At 42.8% G+C, this 13,418-nt stretch overlaps 1 protein-coding gene across 8 annotated transcripts in view; it reads right to left on the minus strand.

The window, feature by feature from the left end:
• LOC149340579 (SWI/SNF-related matrix-associated actin-dependent regulator of chromatin subfamily E member 1-like) overlaps window positions 1-13,418 on the minus strand; it is a 45,233-nt gene that overhangs the window by 11,983 nt on the left and 19,832 nt on the right. For 3 of the 8 annotated variants that reach the window (XM_089549395.1, XM_089549398.1, XM_089549397.1), the window contains exons 2-8: window positions 13,083-13,129; window positions 12,553-12,645; window positions 11,417-11,503; window positions 6,091-6,222; window positions 5,053-5,128; window positions 2,491-2,549; window positions 1,645-1,708 (exon numbers count right to left, since the gene is read on the minus strand). In XM_089549395.1, the coding sequence (XP_089405521.1) occupies window positions 1,645-1,708; window positions 2,491-2,549; window positions 5,053-5,128; window positions 6,091-6,222; window positions 11,417-11,503; window positions 12,553-12,645; window positions 13,083-13,129 (558 nt within the window). The remainder of the gene's footprint in view (window positions 1-1,644; window positions 1,709-2,490; window positions 2,550-5,052; window positions 5,129-6,090; window positions 6,223-11,416; window positions 11,504-12,552; window positions 12,646-13,082; window positions 13,130-13,418) is intronic. The other 5 variants (XM_089549396.1, XM_089549402.1, XM_089549399.1 and 2 more) reach the window with 3 other exon arrangements.

Here is a 13,418-nt window from a genome sequence, read left to right on the forward strand (position 1 = left end):
ACTTTCAAAAATTCCCAAAAGTTGGGTGGTAAAAAACGACCGAAAATCTTTTCCAGGAACAAACCGTCAGCCGCGGCAGATGTATGAAAATCATGAGAATTAGGTTCCTAAAAAAAAAATAACTAATTACTTTCATTTAGAACAGTTCGGTGGTTAGCACCGATGACAAGTTTGTAGTTGCAGGCAAGAAGACAATGCCATAGCAGTTTTTTATACGAAGAAAATGTCACTCTCTAAAATCATGCAGAACAAGAAAATGCTTTTTTTTTATTCCGACACAAAATGAAACCGAGCGCATGAGGAGCATAGGAAGTACAGTGCAAATGCAATCAATGTCTGCTGCTGACATGCTGCAACCACTTCAGTGCCAAATTCGAACTGCCCCAGCTTTTGTACCATTGCCATGCACTTAGTACTCTTTGCTTCACCACTCGGTGCGAGAAAAAAGGGCAGACATTGCCAATTATGTCACTGTAGTTTTGGAGAGCTGATATGGTGTTAGTATAGCATCAGCAATGTGGCAGAAAATGATGTGGCACCGCAGCTGACACTTCGTTCCTGATAAGATTTTCTATATTAACCACTTTACCATAAAAACCGGCATATAGGTCAAACTTCAAGAAAAAACAACACACGGCGAAAAGTCGACCCCCAACTTATATACTGGTCACTGGTGGAAAAACCTTGGAGTCTTGCATCAATGAGTGGCCTCCATTGCCACCATTAGCACAAGATACAGCAACGTCCTTTTGCGTCTAGGATGATTCCGAGTAACGCACGTGGACATCATGCCCTTCTTTCATGCACTGTACGCACGAGCAGCATTTATACGCAAATGATAGAAGCATCATTGTGCAACCGGCTGAGTCGCATTTTTTTCAAGGTAAGGGTGTCTTTTGGTACTCATTCAGTGATTTTCTTTTCATTTTTAGAATTCGTAAGTTGGGGGGTTGAACTATATTCCGGGTTTTATGGCACTTTAAAGAATTTTTTAAACTGCTCATTGAAACACTTGGTGTACATCAGCGGACACTCCATGTTACCGCTCCCCCTAGCGATACAGAGAGACTTGCATCCTGGCCAAACTGCTAGCTTGTTCACGCTCGAACTTCGTGCAGGGGCAACACATGGCGAAGGGTTTTATTATTAATTTGCTAGCGATACTTGTTTTGGAACGAGTAAATTAAAAGTGCACTTAGCAAGCAGCAATGACAACCCTAAAGATATATCCTCACAATGGCATCCATCAATGAACAGGTCAAACCCTCACAAATAAGCCACAACAGATTGATTGAGGAGACAGCTTCATTCTGAAAATGACTGATGGCGCCCCAGCTCTTATCAGGAAAAAAAAAGAAGGGGGGGGGGGGGGGGGGGGGGGGGGGTTTGGATGACCGCAGACAACATGCCCTTCCAATTCTGTCTAGGTGAATCGGGTAATTACAGTAATCACCCTACGATCAAACAAAGCCTGCCACTAAAACAGCCTCTACACGCCGTTTCAGTGCAAACGAGCATAGGGTTGGGCCAGAAGCATTATTACCTTGACCTTAGCGACACAATGGTGAGTTGCTTGAACAACATATCTGAGCATACTGATAATATCGAGAAGACATCAAACAATGTGTGCATGTAAAAGCTCACCATCTTCATCCTCTGCGGGCTGTATGCTAACCTTGCCATCGCTCTTTTGAGATCCCATCAGAGACTGTAAAGAAAAAAGCACGCAAAGACACTCAGAGGGCAATGATGGAATGAAAAGCTCCACAGCTGCAATCTTGAACCACTGCTACTTCAAGCATAAAATCACCAGTCTGTTAAGTTACCGAGTCTGCACTGTAATAAGAAACAGTTATGTTACATCTGATATCAGCGGTAGCCTGGTACTATGACCCCGCCCCTTAAATTCCCTAGGGCTTAAATTGAACCCCTGAAATTTATGCTTCATTAACGCAACAATCAAACAACGAGTCGCCTGATAATCATCTCTGTTTTCTGGCACAGAAAGACTCTCAGCCATGACACTTGTGATTAAAATAAGCAATTCTTTATTCTGCCAAACAGCTAGACCAGTGAGATCAACTGCGTTACAATAGGTCCTGGCGTCAGCACCAGATCAGCAGAAATAGGGCGCACTGCCTATCAGAGAAGAGAGAGAGAGAGCTTTGCCACTCTGCATTCTCGTTTCTGCGACTGCTGAAATAACTACCAAATTACGTTGCTGTTTGAGTTGGACTGCTCTTTACCACCATGTTCTCAAATGAAGTGCGTTTAGCAATGCCACAAGCTTTTCTAGCGTTGGGCCTTGCTTCTGCCCACGACAACAAGGTCCTCAATATCAAGGCAAGGCTGCAATGCAGCCATAGAAGTTGCAGAAAGCTCAAGATGTCAACATGGGTGCCTGCTCGGCAGATTCGCAGTGCTCGCTTAGCACTAGCACAGCAATAACGCAAGAGAATTAAACGGAAAATACGACAGCATCATACTAACCGAACTGACAACCGATGGGCTTCGTTCAAGAGCTTCTCTTTCCTCAGCAGCTTGCTGGGCTGGAAAAGGAAACAACACTCATCAATACGACCAACTTAGTGGGCACAATTAAATGTCACAAAAACACACTCCTGGGAAAGCCAATTATGGGAGAACCGGGTGACAGGTTACACATGAGCATTTAATGACTGCGTTTGCATGAATGCCCTCCACAGTAAACTTCAACTCCACTCATAGTATGCAGGTCACTGCGCTCAGTAATATGCTGGGAATGTTAGAAAATTAGCTGCTTCTAAAATGGGACCAGATATAGTGCCACTGCCAGCACAGTGACGCAATGCCTGTCATTTAGAGTGTTGAAGCACACACACACAAAATCAGCCTGTGCAGTGCATTCCACTTCCCATAACAGCCAGCTAGTTGCCTGGACCAGAAAGCGTACTTGAAAGTGTACTTGTAGAGAGAATTTGATGGATCTTGAACTATTCCTTCTACAATAAAAGCCATGAGCTCTTAAATAATACACTGTTTCACAGCACACACTTGACCCTCCGTCTGCTAACAGTACGGGGCAGTGAACTAGTGGATTGATTATCCTGTGCCTGTTTCACCTTCTTTCCTCTCCTTACTCTTTCAGTGCCTTCTCTTTCCCAACGACTAGCACTGCCTTCTTTAAACACCCAAAGACTCCTTCTCCCTTGCACTTGCACACTATGCACTTTGCCCCAAAATCAGTGAAAAGCTGGCTTCTCCTAGCTTTTGTGAGCCTGATGGTGAATTTGCTTCAGCTACCTTGAAAAGCCCGGGAAAAAAGAAAACCCACTATATCCAAAACTTAGTTAAAAAAACATAACTCGAGGTGCATTATGAAGCGTTATTTTACATTTCCCACCAAAAATTGTAACTTGCTATTCTCAATTTGCCGGATTTAAAATTTTCCACCGCAGAAAGTTAGGGGCCTTACACATGGTCCAAGCGACATATTCTGCTATAATTCACACACATGCTTGTACGCACAATCAAGCTAAAGTTGTGATAAGATGAAAATATTCAGAAGGCCATGCAAATACTAGCAGCAAAAGTGATGAGACGCTGTTCCAGCTGCTGTCTGCCCTTTAGGCCAACACAGAAACAAAGCAGCTATATAGTGGTCCTAAGTAACCATAAGCATAGTGTGAAAGACGCCACCACTGTTTTTCTGGTTTCACTGTTTTTCTTTCTCCATTTCTTTCTTTCTTTTTTCTTACTGAAGGAACACACCATTTCGTCCATGCTGGAGCTGCCTAATGCTGACAGAACAAGCTCGGACACAAGGTCACTACCTAAAAAGCTACAGACATCACTTAACTCTTTCCCTACCATGGGGAAAATGACCATTTTCTGAAGGTTTCAGTACATTTTTTTTTTTCTGTAAAAACTATTGCATTCAATATTGATTGCAATATCCAGAAACAGAGCTGAATAAAGGTGCTTTCTATTAACATACGTTTAAACAATAAATTGCATGTTGGAACAAATAATTTTATTTGCTAAAAACAAGATTTTAGAAAGAAAATGTTTGTTACTCTATTGGCCACTCTCTGCAAAAAAAAAATCATTTCTATCTTGAATAGTATTGTTGCTCCAAAATAATAACTGTAAACCCTATAGTCGTACATCGGAGCGCGGCCGCCTGTGTTTCAGGCTGGTTTCCATCATCACCAATGTGAAAACTGAATCATCTTCAGCACCTTGCAACATTTTCAGGCTCGTTGTTGCACAGGACGTCGATTAAATCACTCGCAGACGAAATGGAGTCCAGAGATTTGCTATGTCTTAGAGCACGTGCCACGCATGCGGAGGCTGCCAAGTGACTTTGATGAAATCGCATCTTCGGAGTGCGTTCAAAAGATGCCGTTTTGTAGGGGCAAAAAAAACTATATCGGAAACAAAACTTCAGTTCTCCGGCTACAAGCCAGATGCGCATCGTGCCTGTAAGCAACGCGGAAGGCTCCGAAGTCGAGCGGCGAAGGCGTCATCTGAGGGCAACATGGCGGGCAAGGAGCGCAGGTCCGCGTCTTCATTTCTTCGCAGCACATCAGAAAGTGCCCCCTCGCGGGACAAAAGAAAACTACATCGGAAACAAAACTTTGGTTCCTGGCCTACAAACTACATCTGCAGCGTGGTCATTAGCAACACAGAAGGTTCTGAAATCGGGGCATGAAATGATCGTTAGCGGGCTAACGATGCTCAATGGGCGCGGTAGGGAAAGAGTTAAGTGCTTCATAACACTCCAATTAATAGACCAAGCAATACAGAAAACTTGCCTAAAATTCATTGTTGAGGTGCATAACTACCCCCAGTAAGTACGCAGCACTTGACACAAAATGCCAATGCACATTTTCAAAAACCCAAATGGGCAGATTTATAAGGTAGTCAGGAGGGTTTTATAAAACTCACGAGGAGGCAATGGAGCCATTCAAAAATAAGCACGGCCTATAAGCCTAACGAAGTAGCCAATTAAAAAGAAAAGAACGCACGAGTCGACCACCATACCAAAAGATAGATGTGTGTGATGCTCACCCCTAACTTTCGCCGCCACCCATGCTTGGTAAGCAGGCGAGCTGTGGTAAGATTTGAGTGCTTCATTGTACTCCATCTGCAAAAGTGAAATAGGCAATACCCATGACCAACTTTTGAATAAAGGACTGGCATACACTGCCGGAAAAGTAGCACACAGAAGTGCTCCTTTGATTAAGTCAGCCAAACCTCAAGCATGTTTACGGCATTATGCAAAAGGCAAGAACAAAGTAAATGTGGTAGTAATATGAACCAATGATATGAGGATGGGAAGGGAGGCCAACAATGAGGAATCTGCATAGGCCCACAAGGCATTCGCTAACAGTTAGTGAGTGTTCAGCAAACCCAGGAGGGGGTAGGGGAAAGGAAGGAAAAGTGGCAATTAGGATGCAGTGGGGTTCTTGCTAAAGTCCACTTCAAGCACCAGTCCTCAATAAGGCCAATAAACACGAATCTTCAAAAACGATGACAACTGGCATAAAATATTTTACTGCACTGACTACCACAGGCTTTGGCTCTGCTCAAGACACACATGTAATTCAGAAATCATAATCATAAATTCAATAGGCATACTTCCTTGCCTTAGCACTTCTCGCTGCAAGGCACTATATATCCTACAATATAAACCAACAAATACTAGCAAGGATCAAATTGTTAAGTAACAGCAAAAGTGCCCACCACAACAGTGTGAGCATGTTGCCAGAAGCATACAAAAGCAATTACAGAACACTGTCTTCAGGGTGGAAGCTCAACAGGTAATGAAGCAATAAAATGCAATAAGTGCCAGTAAGCACAACTGCCGATGAATGCATGATGAGATGTGAGGGATTTAACCCGAGCAACAATGGCCTACAACACTAAAAAGACAAAGAGGGAGAGCAGCCAAGCAGGCAAGAGGTTGCTGACACAAATAGGAAAATGGTGCATCCAAGCAATGACACAAAACATGACAGTAGAGTAGGGGGGGGGGGATACAGGTGAAGAAAGGGGAGCCAGCCATGGGGTTATGTGGCAGCTATGGGTGTGTGTGACAGTGCCCACCTTCTCAGTTTCGTAATCATCGACGTACTCCTGCTTTGCCTCGTCTGGCAGTTCTCTCCACATCTGACCAATTATTTTGCCGATCTCCCACAACTTCAGGTCTGGGTTTGTGGCCTTCACCTGATCCCACACCTTAAAAAAACACAGGTCAATGAAGCCCGACAACTTCTTGCCTCGGACGCGCTGTCAAGAATTTCGCTCGCAAAGCGTTAGGGCATCCTCTGGGCCACTGGGAAGCACAAGGTGTGATGCACTACCTGTCACCTCTGTTTGTGCCAGATTACACCTGCCTGTACCACAACCAGGCAGTAACGACAGAACGCGGTGCCTGTTGCACCACATCTAGCACACCGACAAGTTACATGGTGCACAGGAGTTATAAATGGCGAAATAGATGTCATACACAATAACAACTAAGCACAATAAATTTCATGCCATGAATTATTCTTTTCGTTATCACAGACGTCAATGCAGTTTTCTTATTCTCCTCGTTCACAGGCGCCGCAAATTAGTTTCCGCACAGAGAAAGTCATTTATGTATTTTATGTAGCACACAGCGGATGAACGTGAAGAAGTTCTTTAAATCAGATGACATCAAGGAACTCCTACAAATGGCCACGTACTACGCTGTGCATAAGTGGCACCACTACATAAACTGCAAATCCATTTAAAGGAATGCAAGCCTTTATCACTGAAAAATCATTTTACAAGAATGCTAATTTTGAACTTCCAACATATTTGCTTTCAAGTAGTTTTCCCCACACACGTCTAAGTTTCGGAGCTGAAAACTGCACAGTTACTAAGAAAATGTGAAATTAAAGAAGTTCTTGTGACACAAGAACTTGCAAAAATGCATCCAGAAGCTTCTAATTTTCACACCTAAACCTTTTAAAAGCAGCCTTCCTAAAACAGCCAATTTGGTCCCATTCAAAAGTGTGACGGTCCGGAATTTTTTCTGCTAGATCAAAACAGCCTTTGTAGCTTCAAGGATGCAAAATAATGTAAAAACCATAATGAAACCACATAATAGGAGACCTCGCTGCAGCATACCCTGTGCCATGTCTATCGGTCTTGGCTTAATTTTTTTCTATGAAACTATCTCGTGACAAGCTTTTCTAAGCTTCCATGGATTCGGTACTGACAATTCATTTTCACTACCGAGATATGCGCTTGATAAATACAATAAGGAAACTAAATACCTCTGAGGAAATTAATAGGTTGCAAACGAACAGGCTTTAAGTCAAAAGTGATTTTTCCTTTTTGCATTTCTGGAGCATCATCGGCTTTTAGACCTTAGAACTGCAGCCCCTGGAAAGCATCGCTACAGCCGTCAACATCCAGAAACCAGAGGCATATTTTCTTTTGCAAGTTCGACACAACACTATTTAAAATCTTTTCCCAAACATTTTGCATAATTTAAGGAAACAAGCACTTCTTTACATCACAATGATCAGGATATTAGTCATCAGCACACATACTATATAATCCTGAGCTTTCCACCATCACAGCATTAGTAATAAAAATGAATGTTCAGTGAGAGGCCTTCTGCTCTCCTAAACATTAATCAAGCTTAATGCTATTCGCATGGCACCAAGAAATCTATGAAAAGCAATGCTGACAAAATGAGCCATTGCATTAAGGGGAGACGTGGGTACTGAAATGGCGAAAAAAACGCAAATACTTCGATTCTTCAAAAATGACATATTTCGGTCAAATATACTCTCAAGTACCTATCTACAAAGTTCCAAGGTCTAATTCGACCTTCAACTGGTATAAAATTGATATATTTGACACCACCAAAGCGCCGAAATGATTCAGGACAAAATGACGTAAAACTTTGCACCTGTCGCTCCCCACAACTGCGTCCCCAACGGCCGCCATCTTGATCTTGTTCGGAAGCTGGTGCTGTTCCCTACATCCTGGTATTACTCAATATTGTGAAATCCTCTTGGAACATCTGCATTCAGCCATTTTCTGAGACCTGTACAACGACCTCCGAATCGCTGGCATGCGCACTTCAAATGCGATTTTCTCAACTTCGTGTTTCTTGTCAGCACGACTAGATTTAAGGAAGTTTTTTTTAAGTTCTTATGGTGCAATTTAATCTTATACCATTGAATTCAGAAAGAACTAAACTATGGAGCTGTGCTACTTTTTTTTTTTATGGCTGAGTAGACCATATCAAATTTTGTTATGTGGTTCTAAGTGGTTTAACGTCCCAAAGCAACTCGGGCTATGAGGGACACCATAGTGAAGGGCTCCAGATAATTTCAACCACACAAGGCTCTGTACCATGCATTGACATTGCACAGCACACGGACCTCTAGCATTTTACCTCCATCGAAATGCAACATCCGCATCCTTCGGGTCATACCGAGCCATCGTGGCGGCTATCAAATTTTGTTACACGGTTCTAAGTGGTTGAACGTCCCAAAGCAACTCGAGCTAGGAGGGACACCATAGTGGAGGGCTCCAGATAATTTCAACCACATGAGGCTCTGTGCCATGCATTGACATTGCACAGCACACGGACGTCTAGCATTTTACCTTCATCGTCGAAATGCGGCACCCGCATCTTTCGGGTAAGCAGCTGAGCAGCATAACCACTGAGCTATCGCAGCGGCTATCAAATTTTGTGAACAATAATGTAACAATTATATTGCATAATTATGGCGCTTCAACAAAACTGAACATTTTTTTAAATGATGATGTACCTCAATAACAATATAAATAGCCCAGCTCCTCATGGCAGGCCTTTAGCTGCAGCTCCATTTTAATTGGAACCAAAAAATAAAGGGAAAGTGTCTTAACGGCCCATAAGAAACACTACTTAATTAGGCTGCAATTATTTTCCCTTGATACCAGAACTAACTGAGATAGGCTGAAACATTTATATTTTTGAAATCAAAAGGAACAAATACATATCCACACCTAATTTCCTTACGATATCTCTAATAATAAAATTTTCGTTCTGAGACCCATGTCTCCCCTTAATTGCATGCACAGAACATTCATTCATGCACTGAGGTCTGTGTATTGTACTATTTCGAGGTAATTCTTTTCCCGGAAACAAGTTCACGGCACTAGCCCAAATAGGGCACAAACGTGTGACCCCATCCATGCGCTCATGCCCATCTTCCCAGAGGCCATTAGAGCTGCCTCTCACCACAATCTTTTCTACTCTGGCCTGCACAATAAATGATCCAGACAGCGCAAACGCTAAACTGTAGGAAGTCATGAAGCTACACAGGTTTTGCCAGGTAGCAGAGGAAGTCTCCTACATTTACCACTGATGGCACTGTGCAAAAAGACCAGGTGTGTTTGCCGTCTGAACATCATTGGGCAAGACATGGTGAGAGTTCAGCTTCTGATCAGGAGTCTGCAACTCGCTAGCACACACGCATACAAAGACACTGCATCAGAGCACAATACATATAGGTAATGCATTACCTTCAAAGGCTTGTAGCATAAATGCCTGGGAGAACTCTGACTAAGCTTTTCATCTATAAACCAACTTGTGAGCAAAACTGCTTTTCACCAGTCCCTTTGGCACTTGGGAATTTATTTTCTCGCAAACAACCAAGGTGTCAAAGTGTACACAAGTCACGGTATTAACTACCTATGTCATAATAATAATTGAAAAACCCTGGCACAGGACCACCAAGTGACACCTACACAATATATGAATTTCACTATTATTCTACGAACATCTTTTGTAATTCCTGTAAAGATCCATAATTATTCATTTTTACGCCAAGCAAAGGCTTGGCATCGCTTGGCACATACTACTGACATATGAAAAGGAGCATCACTAAATAAGCTGCCATACTCCTTACATATGAAAAGAAGCATCACTAAATGAGCTGCACTGACAAGCCCATACAATGCACCTATGGGTCCCCCAGCACCAATGCTATATGGCTACTATGGGAACCAGAGTGCATCATAGATAAGCAGAACAGTTAGTTCCACAGCTGCCAGATGGACTCAGAAATGATATGCAGCAATATATGTCTACACGTAAGACTTTACAGCTAAAACAAAAAATGTGTCAATGCCTGGCCCACAAACCTTGGCCCAATGCAAGTACAGCGTAGCCACCTGAGCAATTGAAATAACCATGCAACTAGCAGATAGTAGGAGGCTGAATTCAACACAAACCGGAAGCAAGAAAATATGGCAACCAAAAAAGTGTGTATTCACAAATTTTCCTTCACTTTGAACATCACAATGTCAACAGATGACTAGAGAAAGAAACAATCCCTTCTATTTGAAGGCATACAGAGCTGTTAAAGGAACAGCTGTCCTCATCTAGGGGCAACTTTCTTACAGGTGCATATGAGAATTATTTTCTGTGATGAAGCTTTACCTGCGTTATTGGTTGACACTGAACTTGAAGGTTAGGGCAGAGATCTGTGCAGCTCATATCATTTGCCATCGGGAGTTTCAAGAAAGCTATCACATGTTTCTGACACTGGATTTGCAGGCATTTTTTAAAGCAATTACTTTTTTTTTTTAATACTTTAACTTTCAACACACTAGCTACATTTGCAATGGGAATTTGTCGTTAAGGCTGCACACTTGTCCACAACGCAACTGCACCCTAGACATAGACTTGGACCGAGCTTTTATAACTTCTATGCTAATGCTGTTATTTCCAGAAATGTAAGCTCACTGAACAAAAATATTAAACTTAGTGGGATAGTGAGGTCAAACTGAACTTTATCTATATAGATGAACCACAACTTTCTATTGACAAAAAGGCTACTAGCACAGAAAACGGCTTTTATAAGCTAGAAAAGAGTAAGAGTGAAATATGAAAGTCCAGTGTTGACACCACTTGCCATTTCCACTAACAGCCTGAGACAACATCTGAAGAGTTTGTTTTGTTTAACAAGGCAGAAAATGCTGAATTGCACATCAGAATATTGAAGCAGTTTTTGCATCACTACCGCTAAAGCCCTTTTATCAGACATGGAAGGTACGAGAAACATTGAATCAAAAAACTTAAGTGAAAGGAACTCAAGACACTCAACATTATCTCAAACATCAGGAGTTGACATCCGAGTGAGGGAATGGAAATACTCCTACTTTAATTCCGCTTTTTTTTAGTGATGAAAGCATCTTTTGCAGTTTTGTAAATGTCAACAGAGTCATGTCAGGGTTCACTAGTAACAAAACTCTTCAAGGTTCCCTCAAGGAAGACAATAAAATGGCGGGAGGCATAGGAAGAAAGGCTGAGTTGCAAACTGCTGGTCCAAGGCAGAGGTGCCATGTCCAAGTTAAGAAGCAAAATGGATAAACCTGGGGGGGCTGTAATCCTTACCATTTTTCTTACCTTTCTACTGTACCTCATGTAAGGCATCAGGGGTTTATCAGGAGGCTTAGGCGGTTTGGGCACACGGCTTTCGGCCTGCACAAAAGACAGCAGCAGCATCACCATGGAATCTTCTAAAGCAGCCAAAAGTGAAGCAGCAGGCGAGACAAATGTCCCAAGGCTGACTACTAGCATTGTTCCATAAACAGGTTACAGGCAAAGAGCATTCAATATGCTCTTAGAAAGGCCGAATGGCCCTCTACATGAGCAAACAAAATTGAATGCATGGTTACTAGATGTCTCATCACTGGGAAAAAAGAAAACTAACGGCAAGGCTAGAAAAATGCTTGCGAGCACTACAGTGGCCACTGATATCTGCTGTTCTGCATAGTGTGATTGTGAACGTGGCAATTACAGCTGCTGTATATGGGCTGCACATGACGTCACAAGCGCCATGATGGAGTCAAAGGCATTGCTTCCGCAGGCCAGGTCGGAGCAGGTGGTGATAAGTGGATTATAAAAACATGCAGGTTTCCACCTGGTCTCAAACATGGTGGCCGCTATGACGTCGGTGCAACCCATGTCTTCTCACAGTGAAGCAGATGACATGCTGTCTAGCATCGTTAGCAGAGCAGCAGGGGAAGTTTTGCATTGCGCATTCATAGCCCTCCAAATACATATTAAATGACTCTGCATATAACAAGCACCATACTTGCCAGCAGGCATACCACCTGCTTACCTGTCACACTGATTAGCCTACTGTATCATCTGTAAAGCCCACTAACGCCTAGTAAGGTAAAGCCCACCTTGTGAAAGCAAGCTCATGGCCTTTACTCTTCTCTGAGTGACAGTACACATGGACGACCACTAAAGACGGTCAACAGCACTTTGCTGGAGAAACAGGTAACTGACACATGAGCTTCAGCCAATATCCTATGCAACGGTGCACAAGGGCAGGTTTTTGACCTAATAGTGACCATACACCGTCTTTATTTTGCCAGTATTTAGTTCACTTTAGTATCCTTGTACAACATAACAGTACCAGGGACAACCAGCATGGTATACGTCAGAGAAAAAGATATGTCCACAGCTATGCACTGATGTACAGGCTGACATAAGCAGAGCACTAGAATGATGAAACTTACGCCTCCGACGCCACGTGAGCCCAACTTGAGAGGATTGAAAGAGGGGTGTCCATGAGGAGATGGCACAAATGGGCTGGCGTTTGCAGAAGAAGGCTGCAATTTGGATGATACCCAATGAATGAGCAGCGCTCTTGATCTGTGTTCTTCATAATGTTTTGTATTCAGTTACCAATTTAAGCAAACATTTGTGAATAGGAAAACGACAAGCGCATGCGAGATTCATACACAGTCGAAACAAGAATCCGATCCGAACGTGCAAACTTCGCTCACAGCTCCTGTGTAACATTACAACCGATCACATTTTATCTCCTGGGCAAGTAAAAACAACAAAAACAGGTTGTGCTCGATGCAACTCAAAAACGGCACTGCTGAAACTTTGCACACCGATTACCCGAGAAAAAGTTAGTGGAGGGATACTTTTACAGCGAAACACAAACCAGTACTATTCCTTTAACACGCGATTTACACCTCAAACAACTTCGTGCAAATTCCGGACAGTAACAAAGGCTAATAACAAAGCGTGCACTTACCATTGGGGAGCTTGAATTCGAAGTTGCCCCTTGAGTTCTCGGTCGTTCTGTAGAAAAAGGGGGAGAAATGAGGCACTGTATGCTTGCCTTCAGATCATTACATGTCATTTTCTTAGAACTAAGATAGCAAACATAAAGCCAGTCTTAGGATAGCGTCGTACAAATGCGTATCGATTTTCCGCCACGCTCACTGTTCAGTCTCCCTTTATTTCCTTCCGGAGACGGACCTTGCGGCAATCGCAAGCTTTCCGAGACGGTAAAAAAAAACTCAAAGTAAATCATTAGTCGTTAACTGCAGCACATCTGCCATAAACACGAAACCAATGTTCTGGCCAA

This window comes from Amblyomma mixtum, chromosome 6 (assembly GCF_055824585.1).
Source record: "Amblyomma mixtum isolate Tamu chromosome 6, ASM5582458v1, whole genome shotgun sequence".
NCBI lineage: Eukaryota > Metazoa > Arthropoda > Arachnida > Ixodida > Ixodidae > Amblyomma > Amblyomma mixtum.